The sequence below is a fragment of the Haliotis cracherodii genome, unplaced genomic scaffold (assembly GCF_022045235.1).
Source record: "Haliotis cracherodii isolate W230 unplaced genomic scaffold, xgHalCrac1.p SCAF_25, whole genome shotgun sequence".
Taxonomy (NCBI): Eukaryota; Metazoa; Mollusca; class Gastropoda; order Lepetellida; family Haliotidae; genus Haliotis; species Haliotis cracherodii.
Window position 1 is genome coordinate 6,476,250 of NW_027266281.1, and position 27,332 is coordinate 6,503,581.

Consider the following 27,332-nt stretch of genomic DNA (forward strand, 5'->3'; position numbering starts at 1 on the left):
CATAACAAGTCCCCTGACACAACTTCCCCGTTGTCACATTTCTGAAGAATGTGTTACCATGGTTACACTCAAAACAAAATGAACATATCCAAAACATTTGCTCAGTTATAAGGTGTTTTATTTAAAATGGGGCTTAAAGTCGCATCCAAGATTGTTGCACTTCTATAACGACATGCATGCACATGTTTCTGTGTGGCTGCTTGTAGTCGTCCTGACTTACGCCCATCGTACAGTGTCAGCCTTCTGAGATAGTATGCAGCAGTTTTAACATGGATACCCACCCCACTCAGACACAGTATACTGGCTCTAAGCCGACCAGTCATTGTTTTATCCTATTAATGCCAAACACCAGGCATGACGTGGCCGGGGATCAATCAACAACCCTCCGCTCTCCAGGCAGACACTCCATCTGCTAGACCACGGAGAGGGTCTTCTCAATAAAAAGTTAATGGTACATTATAGAGGTTAACTTCAGTAAAATGAGTGAGTGATTATTGTTTTACGCCGCTTTTAGCAATATTCCAGCAATATCACGGCGGGGGTCACCATAAATGGGCTTCACACATTGTACCCATGTCGGGAATCGAACCCGGGTCTTCAGCATGACGAGCGAACGCTTTAACCACTAGGCTACCCGACCGCCCAACTTCAGTAAAAACTAAAAATGTTTCTTTCATAACAAAGTATCAATGGGTACAGAAATCTGTGGCCACACCTCACGAACCAGCAACAGCAAATCATTCACCATGATTTCCATCTACAGTCTGAGCTGAGTTCTATTTTTGCAGAAACCATGGTAACACAGATTCAGTCTTGTTTCTTCACGTCCCCGGTTTCACCCACAGAGGTTGTCCCCCCTTGTAGCACGCTGTCGACTAAACTCGAGGCCAGCCCAATATCAATACCCGCGGGTGCCCCACCGGTCAGCTGGACCGAGTCAAGGTCAATGCTGAAGTCGTTGTCCCCCCAAGAATTGGACCATCCATCAGCAGAGGAAGGGGCAACAGCGCCTACAGAAGTATCTGGACCTGCAACCACCGGGACTCTGTCAGGGACATCAGGAGTAGCTGCCACAGTAGTAGTATCTGTATGTGTCAGCCTTCCATCATCACTGTGGACCACAGCATCTGTGTCTGGAGATTGGGGAACAGGTGTTGTCCCAGTGGCATCCGTGTCTGGAGATTTTGGAATATCTGTTGTCCCAGTGGCATCCGTGTCTGGAGATTTTGGAATATCTGTTGTCCCAGTGGCATCCGTGTCTGGAGATCTGGGAATATCTGTTGGACTACTAGTATCTGTGTCTGGAGATTTGGTAACAGTTGGTGTCCCAGTTGTATCTGTGTCAGGAGATTTTGGAATATCTGTTGGACTACTAGTATCTGTGTCTTGAGACTTGGGAACAGTTGGTGTCCCAGTTGTATCTGTGTCAGGAGATTTTGGAATATCTGTTGGACTGCTAGTATCTGTGTCTGGAGATTCGGGAACAGTTGTTGTCCCAGTAGTATCTGTGTCCTGAGATTTGGGAACACTTGTTTCAGTTTTATTTGCAGGCTGATTTGGAGGGGAGGATGGGTCGTGAGGAGCTACTGTAGAGCTTGAGATTGGTGTAGGGCTTTCCTTGACAACAGGTATAAGATGGTTGACCTGCTTCAGAACAGCCTTCAGGTCAACCTGGCCCACACTGCCCTGAAGAGTGAAAGAGAAGTAAGTGAAACCTTGTTTTATTTTGTATGTTGTTTTACACCACACTAAGCAATATACCAGCTATACAGCAGCTTTCTATAAATAATCAAGTCTGGATCAACAATACAGTGATTGATACCATGAACATCGATCAACGCAATTGGGATACAATGACATCCATCAACTAGGTCAGCGAGTCTGACTACTCGATCCCAGTCACCTCTTACGACAAGCATGGGTTGCTGAAGACCAATTCTAACCCGAATCTTCACAGGTCTCGTGAAACATTGAACAACATACATGCCAAATGTCCCCTAGTGGGGGGCTGTTACTCATGGCAGTGATAGTACGAAGCTACTGCAGTGACAGGCATACAAAAATGACACCATTATCAGGTTTTTAAATATGTCTGCTGAGGCGGCCATATTGAAAATTGGATTTGAACCTCTTGAACAAATTCAGGTGTTATCGTTGGTGGAAACAGGCATGTGAGCTTGCGTCTTTATTGGTCCAGTTGTTTCTGAGGAGATCATATTTACAATGGATGCCGAATGCCAGGGTATGAAACTCCAAAAAACTTCAGCCAGACCACAGGACTGGCTAGCTGAAATACTTGCCAGCCCTGACCAAACCCTACCTGCCCACTATAACCATATGTTTCTCAGGCTAACGGGGTTTCTTTTTGGTTACATTTTATCATCATCTTTACATGTGAATTAATGATTATCATCGGGAAATATTTAGAATATTGTCACATATGAAATATAACCCGACCGTCGGGCAGGGGGATTTGAAAATCTGGCAGCCCGAGTTGAAATCAACCCGTCTCGGACGGTCGGGCAGGCAGGTATTTCGAACACTGCGAATGCCCAACAAACAGGCCACGACAGAGGCATGCTTAGACTCACCAGTTTGTGGAACGACAGAGGCTTGCATGGACTCACCAGTTTGTGGAGCTCTGTGACCGACACGCCCAGGGCCTGAGCCAGCTGGGAGGCAGGGAAGAGCACCTGCAGACACTTGTTGAGGTAGGGGAGGAGATCCGTGATGTACGTGGCGCAGAACTGACCGAACTGCTCCCCCTCCTGCAAGTTGAAGGTCGTCTCTTCAGCTCTGGAAACAGTAACTATCACAGGTCAATCAATCAGACAATGACTGAAAGTATCATAAATGTAGAGAGTGTTTGTAAACCTACAGGAAGGAAGTATGGCATGTAGATGGGATGCTGAATTTGTATCAGAGTGCTGCATGTAGATGGGAGGATGTATTTGTATCAGAGTGTTGCATGTAGATGGGAGGATGTATTTGTATCAGAGTGTTGCATGTAGATGGGATGCTGTATTTGTATCAGAGTGTTGCATGTAGATGGGATGCTGTATTTGTATCAGAGTGTTGCATGTAGATGGGAGGATGTATTTGTATCAGAGTGTTGCATGTAGATGGGAGGATGTATTTGTATCAGAGTGCTGCATGTAGATGAGATGCTGTATTTGTATCAGGGTGCTGCATGTAGATGGGAGGATGTATTTGTATCAAAGTGCTGCATGTAGATGGGAGGATGTATTTGTATCAGAGTGTTGCATGTAGATGGGAGGATGTATTTGTATCAGAGTGCTGCATGTAGATGGGAGGATGTATTTGTATCAGAGTGCTGCATGTAGATGGGAGGATGTATTTGTATCAGAATGCTGCATGTAGATGGGAGGATGTATTTGTATCAGAGGGCTGCATGTAGATGGGAGGATGTATTTGTATCAGAATGCTGCATGTAGATGGGACGCTGTATTTGTATCAGAATGCTGCATGTAGATGGGACGCTGTATTTGTATCAGAGTGCTGCATGTTGATGGGACCCTGTATTTGCTTCATTGGGTGGGCCTTCAGGTGGGGGCTGGATGAGCCGTGCACTGACCTGAAGAAGGCGAGGATGACCCTGTTAACTTCGAGCAAGGACTGCTGGACACAATCGGCTATTTCACAGGCAAGATTGACCGGTGCACACAGGCGGAGGTCATTGAAGGCAGTGAGCACATGGTTACAGTAGGCTGCCAGGGGGTAGAACTCTAGCAGCACCGTGGGAGGGTAGACAGTCCCTGGCTGGCAACACACAAACAATACTATTACAGTAGGCTGCTAGGGGGTAGAACTCTAGCAGCACCGTGGGAGGGTAGACAGTCCCTGGCTGGCAACACACAAACAATACTATTACAGTAGGCTGCCAGGGGGTAGAACTCTAGCAGCACCGTGGGAGGGTAGACAGTCCCTGGCTGGCAACACACAAACAATACTATTACAGTAGGCTGCTAGGGGGTAGAACTCTAGCAGCACCGTGGGAGGGTAGACAGTCCCTGGCTGGCAACACACAAACAATACTATTACAGTAGGCTGCCAGGGGGTAGAACTCTAGCAGCACCGTGGGAGGGTAGACAGTCCCTGGCTGGCAACACACAAACAATACTATTACAGTAGGCTGCCAGGGGGTAGAACTCTAGCAGCACCGTGGGAGGGTAGACAGTCCCTGGCTGGCAACACACAAACAATACTATTACAGTAGGCTGCCAGGGGGTAGAACTCTAGCAGCACCGTGGGAGGGTAGACAGTCCCTGGCTGGCAACACACAAACAATACTATTACAGTAGGCTGCTAGGGGGTAGAACTCTAGCAGCACCGAGGGAGGGTAGACAGTCCCTGGCTGGCAACACACAAACAATACTATTACAGTAGGCTGCCAGGGGGTAGAACTCTAGCAGCACCGTGGGAGGGTAGACAGTCCCTGGCTGGCAACACACAAACAATACTATAACAGTAGGCTGCCAGGGGGTAGAACTCTAGCAGCACCGTGGGAGGGTAGACAGTCCCTGGCTGGCAACACACAAACAATACTATTACAGTAGGCTGCCAGGGGGTAGAACTCTAGCAGCACCGTGGGAGGGTAGACAGTCCCTGGCTGGCAACACACAAACATTACTATTACAGTAGGCTGCCCAGAACTCTAGCAGCACCGTGGGAGAGTAGACAGTCCCCGGCGGGCAACACACAAACAATACTATTACAGTAGGCTGCTAGGGGGTAGAACTCTAGCAGCACCGTGGGAGGGTAGACAGTCCCTGGCTGGCAACACACAAACAATACTCTTACAGTGGGCTGCCAGGGAAATAACAACATCACACGGAAGAGCAAGCTACCAGTGGCAGTTTATAACTGACCCACCATGTTGTCCGACAGGTCAAAGGGAGGTAACTCTCAAACACCATCACAACAACCCTCGGAAGGACAAGCTTCCAGTGGCAGTTTATAACTGACCCACCATGTTGTCCGACAGGTCAAAGGGAGGTAACTCTCACACACCATCACAACAACCCTCGGAAGGACAAGCTACCAGTGGCAGTTTATAACTGACCCACCATGTTGTCCGACAGGTCAAAGGGAGGTAACTCTCACACACCATCACAACAACACTCGGAAGGACAAGCTACCAATGGCAGTTTATAACTGACCCACCATGTTGTCCGACAGGTCAAAGGGAGGTAACTCTCACACACCATCACAACAACACTCGGAAGGACAAGCTACCAATGGCAGTTTATAACTGACCCACCATGTTGTCCGACAGGTCAAAGGGAGGTAACTCTCACACACCATCCTCTTAGATCCTGAAACTCATAGATCCTGAACTTCCTAGATCCTAACCACTTACATCCCCAACCTCCTAGATCCTGAACTTATTAGATCCCCTATTTCTCAGATCCTTAACCTAAATAGATCCTGAACCTCCTACATCCTGAACCTCTTAGATCCTGAACTTATTAGTTCCCATACCTCTTAGATCCCGAACTTCCTAGATCCCAACCTCTTAGATCCGGAACTTAATAGATCCCCAACCTCCTAGATACCAAACTTCCAAGATTCTGTATCTCCCAGATCACGTGCCTCCTACATCCCAAACCTCCTAAATTGTGAACCTCCTATATCCATAACCTCCTAAATCCCGAACATCTTAGATCCCCAACCTCCTACATCCCAAACCTCTTAGATCCCCAACCTCCTAGATCCTGAAACTCTTAGATATTGAACTTCCAAGATCCTGAACCTCCTAGATCCCCAACCTCTTAGATCCTGATTTTATTAGATCAACAACCTCATAGATCCTGAAGCTCCTAGATCCCTATCCTCTTAGATCCCCAACCTCTTTGATCCCCAACCTCTTAGATCCCCAACCTCTTAGATCCCCAACCTCTTTGATCCCAAACCTCTTAGATCCCGAACCTATTAGACCCTTAACCTCTTAGATCCTAAACCTTCTGAATCTCAAACCTTCTCGATCTGAACCAGTTCCCCAAATCGTTCAATCGATATTGTATTTTTTATTAACTGGAGACCAAGAGTTAGACCAACCTTGTGTTTGCCAGTACATGGCTATGACCAAGACGTGCTACACACGTTAGACCAACGTTGTGTATGCCAGTACATGGCTATGACCAAGATGTGCTACACACGTTAGACCAACCTATGTTTTCCTACAGGTCAAAGGGAGGTAACTCTCACACACCATCACAACAACACTCGGAAGGACAAGCTACCAGTGGCAGTTGATAACTGACCCACCTACAGGTCAAAGGGAGGCAACTCTCAAACACCATCACAACAACACTCGGTAGGACAAGCTACCAGTGGCAGTTTATAACTGACCCACCATGTTTTCCTACAGGTCAAAGGGAGGTAACTCTCAAACACCATCACAACAACACTCAGAAGGACAAGCTACCAGTGGCAGTTTATAACTGACCCACCATGTTTTCCTACAGGTCAAAGGGAGGTAACTCTCAAACACCATCACAACAACACTCGGTAGGACAAGCTACCAGTGGCAGTTTATAACTGACCCACCATGTTTTCCTACAGGTCAAAGGGAGGTAACTCTCAAACACCATCACAACAACACTCAGAAGGACAAGCTACCAGTGGCAGTTTATAACTGACCCACCATGTTTTCCTACAGGTCAAAGGGAGGCAACTCTCAAACACCATCACAACAACACTCGGAAGGACAAGCTACCAGTGGCAGTTTATAACTGACCCACCATGTTTTCCTACAGGTCAAAGGGAGGTAACTCTCAAACACCATCACAACAACACTCAGAAGGACAAGCTACCAGTGGCAGTTTATAACTGACCCACCATGTTTTCCTACAGGTCAAAGGGAGGTAACTCTCACAACAAAAACATACCTGTGTACTGCTTCCGTAGTTGATTCCGCTGCCGGCGGATGTTACTCCTAGCAGATTGTATGACTGCATATTCTCCTCAAATCTGAAACATGAATCTCTCGATCAACACATGCCTATAAAAGTTAGGTTCTTTTAATGCGGTCCCCTCAAATGTTACGTTACATGTCTGTCTTCAGAAGTTCAGGACAATTTAACCAAAATGAAAGCAAATGATATCAGGAGTTAACTGTTTATTGTTTGTTTGTTTATTTATTGTTTAACTCCGCACTCAGCAATATTCCAGCTACATGACGGCGGTCTATAAATAATCGAGTCTGGACCAGACAATCCAGTGATTGACATCATGAGCATCGATCCACACAAATGGAATATGATGACATGCATCAACCAAGTCAGCAGCCTGACCAGCCGATCCAGTTAGTGGCCTCTTACAACAAGCATAGTCGCCTTTTATGGCAAGCATGGGTTGCTGAAGACCTATTCTACCCCGGATCTTCACGGGTAAGAAGTTAATTGAGAACACATAGTTTTCTTAGAAGTTAAACTATGTGTGAAATATGCTTGAGTGAGTGAGTGAGTGAGTGAGTGAGTGAGTGAGTGAGTGAGTTGGGTTTAACGCCGCATTTAACAATATTCCAGTTATATCACGGCGTGTCAGCGTAATGTGGGAGGAAAGCACGAATGGTGCTGACAAACCTAAAAACATAACTGGGTCGAGCCGGGATTCGAATCCACAATCATAGGTTTATGGCGTGCTCAAGGGACGCAACACTGCACAGCGAATCGCGGCGCCTTAGACGACTGGGCCACCCGTACCCCAAATATTATTAGACATTTAAGCAAGATATTAAGCATCCCTTTTGGTACCAACTGTGCTCCTCTTCATGCCGATTGGTATCTTTGTGCATATGAATCACAATTTCTGCTTGGATTGGCAAAATCAAAATACCTTATTTGACGTAGTAAGCGCAAAGGGCACTCTCAAAATTAGAAATAGGGGGCTCTTATTTGAATATTATTTTGGTGAGAAAAAAAAAGAACTTAAAGATCGTAAATTTCGTGGTTTATGCTGACAGCTTGAAATATTTATATACGATAGATATATTATTCCAGAATATAATTCCCAATTATTGAGGGTTTAAATAACACACGTCTGCATACCATACACAAGTCTTGTGTACATTGATCAATTGGAAGTTGTGCTAATTGGGATTGTTCACTCGCCAATATATTAGCAAATATCGTCGTGGGCACTTATCAGAGTGGGGGGGCTTATTACGTCGAATACAGTAAGAGAATATGGCCAAGAAGTTTTACTTTAGGTATATCGATGAACTGATATCATTCAATAATCATCAAATAGTAAATTCCAAGTGTCATTAAAATCAGATCTTAGTTCTTGGTGCCGCTAAACAAAGATCTGATTACAGGAGATTCATTACAGGTCACATCAGAACCTTTCATCCAACCAATCAGAGAGTAGCATACCAGATCAGGAAAGTGACAGTCGGAATGTGCTTTCTAATCATGCAACCTCAAAAGTTTGACACGGGAAATTCGAAAAAGAAAAGCAGAAGAGACTTTCCTTTTAATATTATTTGAATATTATATTATACATTAATATACCGCTGGTATCCAGGTACTAGTATCTGCTCAAATGTGGTTTTATTTGTTCTCTGTCTAGTGGATCCATTTGCATTCCAGCTATCTTTCTCAACTCCCTCGGGAGTATTCAACCCAAACTGCCCGTGGGAGCTCGAGGGTTTTTACATCCACCTCACATATCGGGAACCCAATCCCTGCTGGAGGAACAGAAACACATTTGAGCCAAGTCACTGGCCCAGGGTGACACCACACGTGTTTACACTTGTGTTTCGGGTGTATGTACGTATTTGTGTTTCCACAATCTGGTCATCTACCATCAGACGAGTGGGTTCTTTTGAGTGCATAGGATGTATGTACTGTACACTAAGAGTAGTGACAACACTGTAAAGACCTGTAAACATTGGTGGTAAAAAGGCTGAAGAACAACCGAGTCACTAACAGGATACGATCTCAGCACCTGACTTCTGTTCCATGTGCAGACACCTGTAAGACATTCCAGAATTTTCGGTTTTCAAATTTTGATATTTTTTAAACCATGGTCTAGAACGCAAAGTTGCCATAAAGCTCGAGAAAATGTTGACTTCTAATCAATCATTTCATTGGTCAGTCAAAGTTATCGAAAGGTTCTGATGTGACCTGTAATGGGATGTCCTCAGATCTTTGTCTAGTGGTTGCAAGAACTAAGATCTGATTTTAATGAAATTGGTCAATTACCACCCACTGATTTACCCACCTGAATTAAAAAAAAGAGAGACTAGTGTAACCGTCTCATCAAGTTGTTCTATCAGCGTCACAGTATTCAAGGCCTTAGTAAAGAATTTGCCAGTAGGGCAGGTCGTGCTCACCTTTCAAAGACATATGGTATCCCCACTATTTGATAGTGATTAATAAATACATGCTTATGATATAGTCAGAATTGTACAATGTACTCTGTCTAAGTAGAGATTAATGTTTATGGAAATGTTTTTGCCATTTTTATTTATTATCAAGACCAGATGACTAGAGGAAACTTATTGCACTTGTGCTTAGATTTGGAGTTAGGTTTACTATGTCTACATGTTGTCAGTTTTAGTCAGTTACTTTTGTAGGACAAAAGGAAGAATTGGGCACTGGTTCAGAATTATGGCCTCAAAAGCCACTAGTCTCTGAGGACTACAATCATTGGATTTTGAATCAATACAATTTAGTAGTCTCTGGCAAGCGGACTACCGTGTTTGTTGAAGGCTATGTGTCCTCCTAGCTCCTGAACCTTCTGGTTCTAGATCCTGCACCTTCTAGACCCTGAACAACCAGGATTCCAAACATCCGACATCCCCAAACTCTTAGATCCTGAACTCCCGAGATCCCCAACCTCTTAGATCCTGAACTCCCGAGATCCCCAACCTCTTAGATCCTGAACTCCCGAGATCCCCAACCTCTTAGATCCTGAACCTCTTAGATCCCGAACTTCCTAGATCCCAACCTCTTAGATCCGGGACATATTAGATCCCCAACCTCCTAGATCCTGAACCTGTTATATCCCCAACCTCTTAGATCCTGAACCTCTTAGATCCCGAACTTCCTAGATCCCAACCTCTTAGATCCGGAATTTATTAGATCCCCAACCTCCTAGATACCAAACTTCCAAGATTCTGTATCTCCCAGATCACGAGCCTCCTACATCCCAAACCTCCTAAATTGTGAACCTCCTATATCCTGAACCTCCTATATCCTGAACCTCCTAAATCCTGAACCTCCTACATCCCCAACCTCTTAGATCCTGAATTTATTAGATCAACAACCTCTTAGATCCTGAAGCTCCTAGATCCCCAAACTCTTAGATCCATAACCTCTTTGATCCCCAACCTCTTAGATCCCCAACCTCTTTGATCCCCAACCTCTTAGATCCTGAACCTTCTGAATCTCAAACCTTCTCGATCTGAACCAGTTCCCCAAATTGTTCAATCTTAGATCCTGAATTTATTAGATCAACAACCTCTTAGATCCTGAAGCTCCTAGATCCCCAACCTCTTAGATCCATAACCTCTTTGATCCCCAACCTCTTAGATCCCAAACCTCTTAGATCCCCAACCTCTTTGATCCCCAACCTCTTAGATCCTGAACCTTCTGAATCTAAAACCTTCTCGATCTGAACCAGTTCCCCAAATCGTTCAATCAATATTGTATTTTTGATTAACTGGAGACCAAGAGTTAGACCAACCTTGTGTTGGCCAGTACATGGCTATGACCAAGACGTGCTACACACGTTAGACCAACGTTGTGTTTGCCAGTACATGGCTATGACCAAGACGTGCTACACACGTTAGACCAACGTTGTGTTTGCCAGTACATGGCTATGACCAAGACGTGCTACACACGTTAGACCAACGTTGTGTTTGCCAGTACATGGCTATGACCAAGATGTGCTACACACGTTAGACCAACCTTGTGTTTGCCTCCTTCAGTCCTGCCTTGAAGTTCTGCAGTGCAGCTGTCTTGAAAATCGGTGGCAAGAGGCCGCGGAAGTCGGCGCCAACTCGACTGAAGCTCAGCCCAAAATACATACACTGACCGAGGAGTGAATCCAGTCTCCCCCCGACTCCATGCTGCAGGTCTATCTCTAGCGTACTCAGGAAGTGGGACACCTGTAGGACACAGTAAATATCAGTTGGGAGGGAGTGGTACACCTGTAGGTCACAGTAAATATCAGTTGGGAGGGAGTGGTACACCTGTAGGACACAGTAAATATCAGTTGGGAGGGAGTGGTACACCTGTAGGACACAGTAAATATCAGTTGGGAGGGAGTGGTACACCTGTAGGTCACAGTAAATATCAGTTGGGAGGGAGTGGTACACCTGTAGGACACAGTAAATATCAGTTGGGAGGGAGTGGGACACCTGTAGGTCACAGTAAATATCAGTTGGGAGGGAGTGGGACACCTGTAGGTCACAGTAAATATCAGTTGGGAGGGAGCCGGACACCTGTAGGACACAGTGAATATCAGTTGGGAGGGAGTGGTACACCTGTAGGTCACAGTGAATATCAGTTGGAGGGAGTGGTACACCTGTAGGTCACAGTAAATATCAGTTGGAGGGAGTGGTACACCTGTAGGTCACAGTAAATATCAGTTGGAGGGAGTGGGACACCTGTAGGTCACAGTAAATATCAGTTGGGAGGGAGTGGGACACCTGTAGGTCACAGTAAATATCAGTTGGGAGGGAGTGGTACACCTGTAGGTCACAGTAAATATCAGTTGGGAGGGAGTGGGACACCTGTAGGTCACAGTAAATATCAGTTGGGAGGGAGTGGGACACCTGTAGGTCACAGTAAATATCAGTTGGAGGGAGTGGGACACCTGGAGGTCACAGTAAATATCAGTTGGAGGGAGTGGGACACCTGTAGGTCACAGTAAATATCAGTCAGAGATCTGTGAGTAAGATGTGTCTGTGATGTATCTGTGATCTGTCAGTGGCATCTATCAGTGGGATCCATCTGTGGGATCTGTCAGTGGGATCTGTCAGTGGGATCTGTCAGTGGGATCTATCAGTAAGATCTGTCAGTGGGATCTATCAGTGGGATCTATCAGTGGGATCTTTCAGTGGGATCTGTCAGTGGGATCTGTCAGTGGCATCTATCAGTCGGATCTGTCAGTGGGATCTATCAGTGGGATCTTTCAGTAAGATCTGTCAGTGGGATCTATTAGTAAGATCTGTCAGTGTGATCTATCAGTGTGATCTATCAGTGTGATCTATCAGTGGGATCTATCAGTGGGATCTGTCAGTGGGATCTATCAGTGGCATCTATCTGTGGGATCTGTCAGTGGGATCTATCAGTGGGATCTATCAGTGGGATCTGTCAGTGGGATCTATCAGTGGGATCTATCAGTGGGATCTGTCAGTAGGATCTATCAGTTGGATCTGTCAGTGGGATCTATCAGTGGCATCTATCAGTGGGATCTGTCAGTGGGATCTGTCAGTGGGATCTATCAGTGGCATCTATCAGTTGGATCTGTCGGTGGGATCTATCAGTGGGATCTATCAGTGGGATCTATCAGTGGGATCTGTCAGTGGGATCTATCAGTGGCATCTATCAGTGGGATCTGTCAGTGGGATCTGTCAGTGGGATCTATCTGTGGGATCTGTCAGTGGGATCTATCAGTGGGATCTGTCTGTTAGATCTATCAGTGGGATCTGTCAGTGGGATCTATCAGTTGGATCTATCAGTGGGATCTATCAGTGGGATCTATCAGTAAGATCTGTCAGTGGGATCTATCGGTGGGATCTGTCAGTGGGATCTATCAGTGGGATCTGTCAGTGGGATCTGTCAGTGGGATCTGTCAGTGGGATCTATCAGTGGGATCTATCAGTGGGATCTGTCAGTGGGATCTATCAGTGGCATCTATCAGTGGCATCTGTCAGTGGGATCTATCAGTGGCATCTATCAGTGGGATCTATGAGTGGGATCTATCAGTAAGATCTGTCAGTGGGATCTATCAGTGGGATCTATCAGTGGGATCTATCAGTGGCATCTATCAGTGGGATCTGTCAGTGGGATCTATCAGTAAGATCTGTCAGTGGGATCTATCAGTGGGATCTATCAGTAAGATCTGTCAGTGGGATCTATCAGTTGGATCTATCAGTGGCATCTATCAGTGGGATCTGTCAGTGGGATCTATCAGTGGCACCTGTCAGTGGCATCTGTCAGTGGCATCAATCAGTGGGATCTGTCAGTGGGATCTATCAGTTGGATCTGTCAGTGGGATCTGTTAGTTAGATCGGAGAGTGAGATCTGCCTAAGATCTGTCAGAGTGATCTTTCAGCAACCTGTGATTGTGATCTATCTTTGTTTGTTGTGTAACGCTGCACTCAGCAATATTCCAGCTATATGACAGTGGCCTGTCGGTTATCAGTCTGACCATGAGTGTGATCTATCTTTGTTTGTTGTGTAACGCTGCACTCAGCAATATTCCAGCTATAGGACGGTGGCCTGTCGGTTATCAGTCTGACCATGAGTGTGATCTATCTTTGTTTGTTGTGTAACGCTGCACTCAGCAATATTCCAGCTATAGGACGGTGGCCTGTCGGTTATCAGTCTGACCATGAGTGTGATCTATCGTTGTTTGTTGTGTAACGCTGCACTCAGCAATATTCCAGCTATAGGACGGTGGCCTGTCGGTTATCAGTCTGACCATGAGTGTGATCTATCTTTGTTTGTTGTGTAACGCTGCACTCAGCAATATTCCAGCTATAGGACGGTGGCCTGTCGGTTATCAGTCTGACCATGAGTGTGATCTATCGTTGTTTGTTGTGTAACGCTGCACTCAGCAATATTCCAGCTATAGGACGGTGGCCTGTCGGTTATCAGTCTGACCATGAGTGTGATCTATCTTTGTTTGTTGTGTAACGCTGCTCTCAGCAATATTCCAGCTATAGGACGGTGGCCTGTCGGTTATCAGTCTGACCATGAGTGTGATCTATCTTTGTTTGTTGTGTAACGCTGCACTCAGCAATATTCCAGCTATAGGACGGGGGCCTGTCGGTTATCAGTCTCACCTTCTGTACCACCCAGCCATGGAAGAGCGCAGCCTCATTGATGGTTTCGTCTCGAGTGGTGGTGAGAAGTGGGTCCTCGTCGGAGAAGATGGCCCGATATTGCGTGATGATGTCAAACAGATGTACACGGCTCAGCTCGATCGTCTTGGTAATGTGGGCGTACGCTGTAACAAGCAGTGCAAGCTGAGGGCATACATTAGAGGGCAGTGCTGGGACAATACACTGATGCATCGGTGGATTGCGACTTTTTTACTTCTCGATACAAGCATCGATCACATCGCACACTAGGGCTGCAACGAAATCCACTATGAGGTGAATACGATTCATATCACGAATATAGGGTAACGAATACAAATATTTATTCACGAATACAATAACAAGTCAGCAGTTGATGTACAATTTATTATATTCAGTGAAAAATAACAACATTAATTATTTGACATGGTTGGTTAATTATTAATATATTATACATTCATATACTGCATTTATCCAGGTACTATGACCTTATCAAATACCACAATGACCGATGACCACAATACTGTCAAATTATATATATGAGAGTTGTCTTTAAAGAAATCTCTGCTTTTAAGATGTTCTTAGGGATATTTTTTGGTACAGGGTATGTAGTTGCACATGACTGCATATTCATAATGTTCGATTCTAATGACCACAAATAACGAATTCAATTCATGAATGATACAGTTCGATTCACCGAAAACGAGAGTGAATCGTAAGAGCCTTATCGCCTACTAGGTAAAAAGTATCGATTCGTACCTTTAATGTTTGCTTTAATAACTGTTGCACTTAACGCTAATTAGTAATGAAAGTTTACAGTAAAAACATCACTATTTACATTCATTGTGCCATACTTCACACTGTTGACTGTAAATCAGGTATTTGGTCATCCTGCCTATGAAAAAGATGGCTTAGGGACCACAGGTAAGAGCACCTGCAAGTATCATGATACATATCAGATCGTAAGTAAGGTATCGTGGTACAATTGGATCTCACAGTTGGTGTATCGTCCCAGCCCTATTAGAGGGTGTGTGTGTGTGTATGTGTGTGTGTGTGTATGTATGTGTGCGCATGCACGCAACTCTGTGTGTGTGTGTGTGTGTGTGTGTGTGTGTGTGTGTGTGTGTGTGTGTGTGTGTGTGTGTGTGTGTGTGTGTGTGTGAGATGAGGTGAAATAGGGTTTAACGTCGCGTCCAAGATTATTGCACTTATATAGCGACGTGCATGTACGTTTGTGTGGCTGCTTGTACTAGTCCGGACTGATGCCGATTTATAGTGCTAGCTCACTGAGATACCATGCCGCAGTTTAACATGAATACCCCACTCAGACACAGTATACTGACTCCGAGCCGACCAGTCCTTGTTTTAGCCCCTTAATGCCGAGCGCCAGACAGGGTAACAACAAGTACCTGACTCGGCCAGGGGTCTTCTGCTCCACAGAGGCGGTCTGTAATGCATGGAAGGTGTACGAAAGTGTGTACGTATGTGTGATGGTGTACATATGATTGTGTGTACTGACAGAATGTGTTACACTGTACATGTGTATGTTTGAGTCACACTGAGCATGTTTGTGAGCGTGTGTGTAATGGTGTGTGTAATGGTGTATGTATGAGTGTGTGCATTGACAAAATGTGTTACACTGAATATGTGTATGTGTGAGTCACTCTGAGCATGTTTGTGAGCGTGTGTGAAGGAACAAACATTTGATATTATCGAGAAAAAACAGAATTCTTGAAAAATTAATTATGCTTCAGATTGTTGGGTCTGCCATGTGTTGTAAATTTTAAATTAAATTGTTTATTTATATACTTATCCTATTTCACACTATGCATGAAACATACTTGAATAAAGTTTCCAGCTTCTAAAAAATAATTCAACAGAAAACATCCCAACATCACAATTGTCACCACCAAAGCAAATGAGTCACGCACTGAGAAGGGCGTCCGGACAATTTTGATCTGTCAATCTATAAGCACCTTGCCCTCTCTGGACGATGGATGTTCCTACCCATCCCCCGATGAACGGCGATCCCGATAGATACGGTGAAAAGTCGAGCCCATCCTTTGATTGGTGTTGAACTGTCAAGGCATGATTGGTTGGTTGGCTGTTTAACGCCGCACTCAGCAATATTCCAGCTATATGACAGCGGCCCTATAAATAATCAAGTCTGGACCAGACAATCAAGTGATTGACAACATGAGCATCGATCCACACAATTGGGATACGATGACATTCTTCCACCAAGTCAGCGAGTCTGACCGTCCGATCCTGTTCGTTAACTTTTACAACAAGCATAGTCGCCTTTTATGGCAAGCATGGATTGCTGAAGACCTATTCTACTCCGGATCTTCACAGGTATGGTGAACTGTTGAATTATCAACCTGTCGATCCTTAGAGAGATATTGATCCGATGAAGAACGATAATCAGAATGTCGACCCACTGAATGTCTCGAGATCTCAAGGCCTTACCTTCTGGCGATCTATCGACTTGTCAATCTGATGAAGGCAGTGATGTCTATACATCAATGTCTCAAGATGTCAATTCTTAAGTGTCGTGCTGGAAGATTGCAGTGGTGTGTGTCTCCCCCCCCCCCATCAAACGGTCAGTCCCTAACACTGTACATGTGGGTGAGTGTATGTGGACGTGTGTGCGTGTGGGCGTGTGTAACACTGTACACGTGGGTGAGTGTATGTGGACGTGTGGGCGTGTGTAATACTGTACATGTGGGTGAGTGTATGTGGACATGTGGGTGGGTGTAACACTGTACATGTGGGCGAGTGTATGTGGACGTGTGGGCGTGTGTAACACTGTACATGTCGGTGAGTGTATGTGGACGTGTGGGCATGTGTAACACTGTACATGTGGGTGAGTGTATGTGGACGTGTGGGTGGGTGTAACACTGTACATGTGGGCTAGTGTATGTGGACGTGTGGGCGTGTGTAACACTGTACAAGTGGGTGAGTGTATATGGACGTGTGGGCATGTGTAACACTGTACATGTGGGTGAGTGTATGTGGACGTGTGGGTGTGTGTAACACTGTACATGTGGGCGAGTGTATGTGGACGTGTGGGCGTGTGTAACACTGTACATGTGGGTGAGTGAGTGTGGACGTGTGGGCATGTGTAACACTGTACATGTGGGTGAGTGTATGTGGGCGTGTGGGTGGGTGTAACACTGTACAAGTGGGTGAGTGTATGTGGACGTGTGGGCATGTGTAACACTGTACATGTGGGTGAGTGTATGTGGACGTGTGGGCGTGTGTAACACTGTACATGTGGGTGAGTGTATGTGGACGTGTGGGTGGGTGTAACACTGTACAAGTGGGTGAGTGAGTGTGGACGTGTGGGCGTGTGTAACACTGTACATGTGGGTGAGTGTATGTGGACGTGTGGGTGTGTGTAACACTGTACATGTGGGTGAGTGTATGTGGACGTGTGGGTGGGTGTAACACTGTACATGTGGGTGAGTGTATGTGGACGTGTGGGCGTGTGTAACACTGTACAAGTGGGTGAGTGTATGTGGACGTGTGGGCATGTGTAACACTGTACATGTGGGCGAGTGTATGTGGACGTGTGGGCGTGTGTAACACTGTACATGTGGATGAGTGTATGTGGACGTGTGGGTGTGTTACGCTGTACAAGTGGGTGAGTGTATGTGGACGTGTGGGCATGTGTAACACTGTACAAGTGGGTGAGTGTATGTGGACGTGTGGGCATGTGTAACACACTGTACAAGTGGGCGAGTGTATGTGGACGTGTTGGCATGTGTAACACACTGTACATGTGGGCGAGTGTATGTGGACGTGTTGGCATGTGTAACACACTGTACAAGTGGGTGAGTGTATGTGGACGTGTGGGCGTGTGTAACACACTGTACATGTGGGTGAGTGTATGTGGACGTGTTGGCATGTGTAACACACTGTACAAGTGGGTGAGTGTATGTGGACGTGTGGGCGTGTGTAACACACTGTACATGTGGGTGAGTGTATGTGGACGTGTTGGCGTGTGTAACACACTGTACATGTGGGTGAGTGTATGTGGATGTGTTGGCGTGTGTAACACACTGTACATGTGGGTGAGTGTATGTGGACGTGTGGGCGTGTGTAACACTGTACATGTGGGCGAGTGTATGTGGACGTGTGGGCGTGTGTAACACTGTACATGTGGGTGAGTGAGTGTGGACGTGTGGGCGTGTGTAACACTGTACATGTGAGTGCATGTGACGAGGTACTCACGGTCATCTCTAGGTACAGCCTCAAGGATTCCCTGGAACCAGGAGTCGCGAGCCTGAAGACAGAGGCCGTGTCAGCACCAATTAGGAGATAATCCTATTGTGTTTTGAAAGTTGAGGTAGTTTATCTGTAAATACCTTTCATCATAATTTAGCTCCCTGTAAATAATCAAGGGCCAAACAAGTGTACGATATTATGAGCAATGCGCAGATCAGCCACAAGCATAAGTTAGTGGTAGTTGTAGGGTGGGGTCTGGTTGAGGTCAGGATGGGGTCATGGGGAGGTCAAGGTGGGGTCATGGCAAGGTCATGATGTGGTCGGGGGGGGTAGGGTGGACTCACCTGAAGGAACTTGATGCGTAGCTCGGCTTCAGTGAAGACGTCCATCCTGCGTAGGAAGCCTATGACGCGGAGACAAGCCGGCAGCTGTAGGTTGGTCCGGAGCTGGTGGATCAGCTGGTTCAACATGAGCTGCGTCGAAGTCTTCACCTCTTCCACGATGCTCTGGAAGGAAGAGTGTGATATGCTGGTTATAACACACGAGAGTTCCGTTTCAGTGCTGATGGAGGATGACAAAAACACAAGTTAAGCTTCCACTGACTGGAGCATGTTGGGTAGCTGGTGTACTCACCATGATCACTGGGATGGCAGCATGCTTTTTCTCCAGTCTGCGGACATGGGCTGCCAGCTCCAGGGCCTCCTCGTAGTAGCCGTTCCTGACACACGTGTCCATCAACTGGGGCATCTCCAGCACCTCCAGTAACTGGGTGTGTCGCTGCAGGGTCAATGTGTTCATACGCCGACTGCAAACACACAAACATGACATCAGTGTCGCTGCAGGGTCGACCTAGTCATACACCAAACACTGTACATAACATCAGTGTCGCTGCAGGGTCGACGTAGTCATACACCAAACACTGTACATAACATCAGTGTCGCAGACAGACAGAAGACACTGACAGACAGACAAACAGACAGAAGACACTGACAGACAGACAAACAGACAGAAGACACTGACAGACAGACAGAAGACACTGACAGACAGACAGAAACAGACAGAAGACACTGACAGACAGACAGATAGACAGAAGACACTGACAGACAGACAGATAGACAGAAGACACTGACAGACAGACAGAAGACACTGACAGACAGAAGACACTGACAGACAGACGGACAGACAGACAGAAACAGCCAGAAGACACTGACAGACAGCCAGAAGACACTGACAGACAGACAGAAGACACTGACAGACAGACAGAAACAGACAGAAGACACTGACAGACAGACAGATAGACAGAAGACACTGACAGACAGACAGAAGACACTGACAGACAGACAGATAGACAGAAGACACTGACAGACAGACAGGAGACACTGACAGAGACAGAAACAGACAGAAGACACTGACAGACAGACAGAAGACACTGACAGACAGACAGACAGAAGACACTGACAGACAGACAGAAGACACTGACAGACAGATAGACAGAAGACACTGACAGACAGACGGACAGACAGACAGAAGACACTGTCAGACAGACATTCTCGTACCTGGAGCTGATCTCCTGGGCTTTCTTCACAACGTTCTGACATTCATCAGAGAAGGGAGGTAACTTTGTGAGCAGGTTGTCCACATGCTTCTCAATAATCTGGAACTAAAATATTAATTAAATAATTATACACAATGTACACTGCAGGCAATCATATGAATTATGAATGTACTCCGTACTCTGTATGATCTCTGCAGAAACCATATGTACACTGCCGGCTACCATATGCATTACCAGACTAGGGTTGTACGTACATCTTGGAAGATCTCCTTGGAGCAGTCGGCGGTGTGGATGAAGGTGGTGTAGTTGTGGAAGGCGAGGTCCTGGGTCTCCGACAGGATCTGGGACTTCTCCTCCGCGAGTCTGTCAGGCTCCCGGCTGAGTCGCTCCACTCCACAGGAGCTGAGCTCCACCAGATACTGCACGAAGTCCGGGCTGTCCTGCCAGCTGTCTGCAACACCACAACACACCATGACACAACACAACAGTCAGGGTTGTCCTGCCAGCTGTCTGCAACACCACAACACACCATGACACAACACAACAGTCAGGGTTGTCCTGCCAGCTGTCTGCAACACCACAACACACCATGACACAACACAACAGTCAGGGTTGTCCTGCCAGCTGTCTGCAACACCACAACACACCATGACACAACACAACACAACACAACAGTCAGGGTTGTCCTGCCAGCTGTCTGCAACACCACAACACACCATGACACAACACAACACAACAGTCAGGGTTGTCCTGCCAGCTGTCTGCAACACCACAAAACACCATGACACAACACAACACAACAGTCAGGGTTGTCCTGCCAGCTGTCTGCAAAACCACAAAACACCATGACACAACACAACACAACAGTCAGGGTTGTCCTGCCAGCTGTCTGCAACACCACAAAACACCATGACACAACACAACACAACACAACAGTCAGGGTTGTCCTGTCAGCTGTCTGCAACACCACAAAACACCATGACACAACACAACACAACAGTCAGGGTTGTCCTGTCAGCTGTCTGCAACACCACAACACACCATGACACAAAGACAACACAACACAACAGTCAGGGTTGTCCTGCCAGCTGTCTGCAACACCACAAAACACCATGACACAACACAACACAACACAACAGTCAGGGTTGTCCTGTCAGCTGTCTGCAACACCACAAAACACCATGACACAACACAACACAACAGTCAGGGTTGTCCTGTCAGCTGTCTGCAACACCACAACACACCATGACACAAAGACAACACAACAGTCAGGGTTGTCCTGCCAGCTGTCTGCAACACTACAACACATCATGACACAACACAACAGTCAGGGTTGTCGTTCCAGCTGTCTGCTACACCACAACACACCATGACACAACACAACACAACACAACAGTCACGGTTGTCCTGCCAGCTGTCTGCAACACCACAACACACCATGACACAACACAACACAACAGTCAGGGTTGTCCTGCCAGCTGTCTGCAACACCACAAAACACCATGACACAACACAACACAACACAACAGTCAGGGTTGTCCTGTCAGCTGTCTGCAACACCACAAAACACCATGACACAACACAACACAACACAACAGTCAGGGTTGTCCTGCCAGCTGTCTGCAACACCACAACACACCATGACACAATACAACAGTCAGGGTTGTCGTGCCAGCTGTCTGCAACACTACAACACATCATGACACAACACAACAGTCAGGGTTGTCGTGCCAGCTGTCTGCAACACCACAACACATCATGACACAACACAACACAACAGTCAGGAAAATCTGCACTATAAGCCAAAGGGATGTGTTTCAAACGCATGACCAATTTCCCGCTGAATGTATAACTAAAATGGCAAATTCTATAATATAATCTTTGTTATCAGTATTATTGTCTACCTGTTACCTCTTTGTTCTCTGATATGGAAACGAATAAGGGAACAGTTAAAAACAGGGGAATAAGCTTTACTGTCAGTACATTTGAAATAGCATGCACACAAATTCAACACGCCAGATTCAAATGTTGAGACGTGTTTGTGTGCATTGTTTTCCACGTGTATCTGGAAGACAAGGCGCGGAACCCATGACAGGATATCATTTTACTGTGTCTAAAACTAAGTGTTCCCTTACTCATTTCCATCAGTATACAAGTGATTGGATGGTTAGTTTGTTATTTACTCCGCACTCAGCAATATTAAAGCTATATCATGGCAGTCTGTAAATAATCGCGTCTGGTCCAGACAATCCAGTGATTGACATCATGAGCATCGATCCACGCAATTTGGATCGATGACATGCATCAACCAAGTCAGCGAGCCTGACCACCCGATCTCTTTAGTCACTTCTTATGACAAGCATAGTCACCTTTTACGGCAAGCATAGGTTGCTGAAGACCTATTCTATCCCGGAATCTTCACGGGTCTGTAGCATCATGGCTCAGTCTTAGTTGTCTAAGGTCTACTTACTGCGTGTTCTGTTATCCATGGTACACACTAACACTGCATGATGTGTTGATGACGAGGATTAACATACTTCACATAAGGGCTGTTACAATTCACTTGTGTATTCGGTGAATCGAACCGTATCCATTCATGAATTGAATTTGTTATTTGTGCCCACTAGAATTGAATATTTATGAATATGCAATCAAGTGCATTTACATACCCCGTACCTAAAAGTACCCATAAGGGCATTATATGCATAGATATCTTCAAAAGACAACACTCTCATGATATTTAATTTGACAGTATTGTGGTCACTGATCATTGTTGCATTTGAGCAGATACTTGTACCGGGATATGTGCAGTATATAAATGTAAAACATATTAATAATTAACAAATAATTTATGTTGTTATTGTTTTACTGAATATGATAAATAATACATCAACTGCTGACTTGTTATCGTATTCGTGAATTAATATTCGTATTCGTTACTGGTTACCCTATATTCGTTATACGAATTGTATTCGCCTCATAGTGTATAGTGCCCCACTTCACATACTTCTCCGCCTCTATATGTCCAAACATGTGGGTAGTTTGCCATTGATTGTAGTAGGCTGACGTACCTACCTTTGTAGTCCTTTATTGTAGAAGCTTATGTTTCCGAGGGTGTAGTGACTGGTAAAACGTGCCAATGTCACGCCTCTGAATGCTCAGTTAGGCTGCCATGTTTGAGAGGGCCGAGATGTAAAGAGAGTGGTCATTGGTTGTCTGTTTTCCTAGTCACATGGTCCGCGTGTTGGCTATAGAAGCCTATCATGTGTAGGGATTCGTGAATCATCCCTTAGCAAGCATCTGGTAACGTTTAGTCTACTCCCGCATCAAGACATTTCCATCTTGTATCAAGACATTTCATTATCATTTTTCTATTTTCTGGAATATTTGTTAGATTAGTGATATTTACGGGTCGGGGAGAATTAGAGTAGGATTTGAAAAGGATTGTTTAGAGATATTTCATTTCGGGAGTAATTAAGTTAGTGAGTTAGTGAGTGAGTGAGTTAGTGAGTATGGCTTTACGTCGCTTTTAGCAATATTCCAGCAATATCATGGCGGGGGACACCAGAAATGGGTTTCACACATTGTACCCATGTTGGGAATCGAACCCGAGTCCTCGGCGTGATGAGCGAACGCTTTAACCACTAGGCTACCTGACCGCCCCGTAATTAAGTTAGAGTGGTGGATGTGTAATATAAAGTTTAAGAAAGAATGATGTGGGTTTGAACAGCATGACATAGGCAGGGACGGGGGAAGAGTATGGGTTTTTTTACACTAACTTTATGTAGGGTTTGCCCCTTGATTTGTTTAATTATAGACTTTAAATCTCATTCCTTTTGCGTTTTGTGTCTCTAGGATTTGCAACCTGGCCAGGAGCCTCACAGGATATGGCAAAGCATACTGCACCGGGAGAGAACACAATGCAATGAATCGCAGTAAATTGCTGTCACTGGGCGCCTATTAGCATGATTAGAGACGTTAGGTGCCTATTACAATGTCATGCGCATCATACCCGTGAAGATTCCGGGGTAGACTAGGTCTTCAGCAACCCATGCTTGCCGTAAAAGGCAACTATGCTTGTCGTAAAAGGCAACTATGCTTGTCGTAAAAGGCAACTAACGGGATCGGGTGGTCAGGCTCGCTGACTTGGTTGATGCATGTCATCGTATCCCAATTGCGTGAATCGATGCTTGTGATGTCAATCACTGGATTGTCTGGTCCAGACTCCATTATTTTACAGACCGCCGTCATATAGCTGTAATATTGCTGAGTGCGGCGTTAAGCAACAAACAAAACAAAACATCATGTGCATCATTCCATGCAATATGACATCGGTCTGTAAATAATCGACTCTGGACCAGACAATTCATTGATTGATATCATGAGCATCGATCAACGCAATTGGGATACGATGACATGCAACAACAAAGTCAGCGAGTCTGACCACCCGATCCCGTTAGTCGCCTTTTACGACAAGCATGGGTTGCTGAAGATCTTATTCTAAACCGGATCTTCATGGTTCCTGAGGATTGAGTTAGGGGTAACCTGCACTATAGGCTATAGGCCTAAACCACAACTAACCCAAAGGATCCAAGATGCACGCGAAATTTGTTAATCCTGTAGTTTGAGACAATTAGCGCCAGAAAATGCGCCCGGTAAACTGGATTGTTTCCCATTACAACACCTCACATGAACTATAGCAGACGAAGAGTTGTGACGTGTGTTCGCCGACTGTGGTCCCCAGGTCAGGGGCCATCCAGACACACGCTAATGGCTCTAGGTTGTCTTACAGTCCTGCTACTGTGATCTAGAGTATGCATTCGGTCATGACAACGTGACAACGAGTGACATTGTTACCTGGAAATGCATCCTTGAAAATAGATGTCAAAATATTTTCATCTTCCACGTCCAGCGTCGCCATTTTGAAACAGGATACTAGTACCCCCACGACTAGTTTTGTACGAAATATTTATGTGTCTTTATTTTCTTCCAAAATTTCAAAATAAAAAAGAGTGAAAGCTAAATATTATTTGCACAATGTTGATATTTCTTTTAGCTATGATTAAGAAGGCTGGACAAAAATTCTCCTGGACAGAAATATAAAGTCAAACTGGCCATGATAAATTCGGCATTCAGCTCGATCTGTAATAATATGATTTTTCTGCAAATAATAAAAGTTATTTTAGCATTAACAGATATCCTTTTTTTTCAAACACAGGTTTTTTACTTACTCATATTTTTTTTCACAGTAGTGTGCCCGGTACTGTATGTGCTTGCATGGCTACTGTGTTATCTACCACTTCAATAATATAGCTGAGTGCGGCGTTAAACAACAAACAAACAAACAACTTCAATAGTAATGTTATATTTTTTTTTACACTAATGTACTTTCTGGGACTATATATACTGTTATAAGTATCATTAACATTAGGTTTTTGTTTCCTTCATTGGTAGAGGCTGAGATGGGTTTTTCTTTTATTAAACATAGCTGAGAATTTCGATTTACGTCACATTTCAAATTCAACATGTGGCGGATTGTTAGATTGTTCTCACTTTCCACTAAAACAGTACAGATGTAGGAGATTTTAAAACAGAACAATGAAAATCGCAGTATAATAGAGCAAAATTCTACCCTGAATTTGGAATTTACTCGATTCTGATTGGTCAATCAGAGGCTATTAAATCACAATAAATCCCCTCTGATTGAAACAGCTGGTAAAATAATAATAATGTCTACAATTACATGTTACAAAATGCACAGATGCGGTAACTACAATATTCAAAGGATGTTTGGCAATACATTTCGTGCAAAAAACACCAGAGAAAACTACAAAGGGAATGTATTTACGTTTTGAAGACAACAGAGCGCTTGGAATTTTGGCGCTTTTCTATATACGTCTGTGACGTCGTATCTTTTGCGTCACAATGAGCGATATGACGTCATAATGGTGACGCGCTATGTAGAGCGAAAGCCTTGCAAAGCTTGCTTTGTTCTTCCCCGCCCTGAAGGCGGGGATGGATACTGGAAAGGTTAATGTTATAGCATGTATCTCGACATGTTGGTTTCATTGAAATTTCAAGCCACACAGTTACCGAAACAAAACATACAAATCATGTGCGTGGACTGTTGATGCTATTCTTTTCCAGCAATAAGAAATACTTCAAAATCGTCTTTATGTAGTTAATTGATGCATCTGACCGTTTCTGGTCATGAGCTGACATTGTTATACCATCCGATGTCCCTCTTTCCTCCAGGACTAATGTTCTGGTTTGCACGGTGTATACGAAAGAAGAACTGTACTCCGGACATCGTAAATATAACAGCATAATATAAAATATAGGCAAATATTTGTACAAGTGTCACTTGTCCCCAACTTAGTAAATTGTAATAGTACTGTTTACTATAAAAAAAAATCAGGGGGGAACTGCCCGTACCCCCCCCCCCCCCCCCCCCCCCCCCACACACTTATTAAGATCAGATCTAAGTTCTCGCTGCCGCTCTGGTCGCTATCACATATTTTGTGTCAAATCTATTTGCGCCTGTACCGTGTTCCACTGACCTCGATAATCTGTTGCATGAAGGCACATCTCTCTACCGTCACATAGTTAACACCGAAGGGTATCAGGGATATTTAGTTTATAATGAGGTCCCAGTGGCCATTGTCTCAAGCGATATTGTTTCCATAACAGATCAGTTTTATGGCCCCGTCACAGGTGCTCCAAATAGTGGAGAAGGGAAAACAAATTTCCAAGAATCATTTCAACAAGTGTTATTAATATCCCAGTCACTTTTGGAAACTTTTAATGATGTCTCCATTGTAATTTTTACGAATTTTCATTCGTATGCATTATTTGACTCTCATCAAAGGAATGGTTTGGGTCAGATTGATCAAAGACCTCATCAAGTATGACTTTTTTATGGTGGCCGAGAGGCGGCTCTATCGCTTTCTCGCTTTCTCTCTTTTTCGCTCTATCGCTTTCTCGCTTTCTCGCTCTATTGCTTTCTCGCTTTCTCGCTCTATCGCTTTCTCGCGGTTAAGCAATATCCGCTCTTGACCTCTATAGGTGCCGCATGTGATATCTGCTCCAATTGGGAGGGAATGTTGAACTTTTCTCACTATTTAGTTAAAACATAATTTAACTGTACAGACGTAGTTAATTTTAAAACAATCCACAGATTTTTGCGTAAAATGTAATTGATTGATTTATGGCCCTATTCAGTTGTATGGATGTGGCAGATCATGGCAATACGCTCTAAATAAATCAGGTTAAAATCTAAATATATACTTTTCAAAAGAAGTTCAGCTCTCTTTTATGATTAAAACCCCTCCCCCCATTGAGGTCAGGTTTAACAATTCATTAATGTTGTTTTACGTATATACTTTCTATCGTAAAGAAAACCATATAGTGGCCAAGAGGAAATATTGCTATACCGCGAGAAAGCGATAGAGCGAGAAAGCGAGAAAGCGATAGAGCGAGAAAGCG

At 44.9% G+C, this 27,332-nt stretch overlaps 1 protein-coding gene across 1 annotated transcript; it reads right to left on the bottom strand.

Moving 5' to 3' along the window:
- LOC139472718 (conserved oligomeric Golgi complex subunit 8-like) lies at nucleotides 1-24,768 on the bottom strand. The gene is made up of 12 exons (XM_071255168.1): nucleotides 24,705-24,768; nucleotides 20,102-20,298; nucleotides 19,849-19,952; nucleotides 18,926-19,097; nucleotides 18,637-18,798; nucleotides 18,299-18,350; nucleotides 14,048-14,211; nucleotides 10,941-11,140; nucleotides 6,912-6,993; nucleotides 3,596-3,780; nucleotides 2,628-2,796; nucleotides 1-1,686 (listed from the first exon to the last, which is right to left on the bottom strand). The coding sequence occupies exons 1-12, from the start codon at nucleotides 24,766-24,768 to the stop codon at nucleotides 808-810; spliced, it is 2,430 nt and encodes an 809-aa protein (XP_071111269.1). The 3' UTR covers nucleotides 1-807.
- Between the last annotated feature and the right edge of the window lie 2,564 nt (nucleotides 24,769-27,332).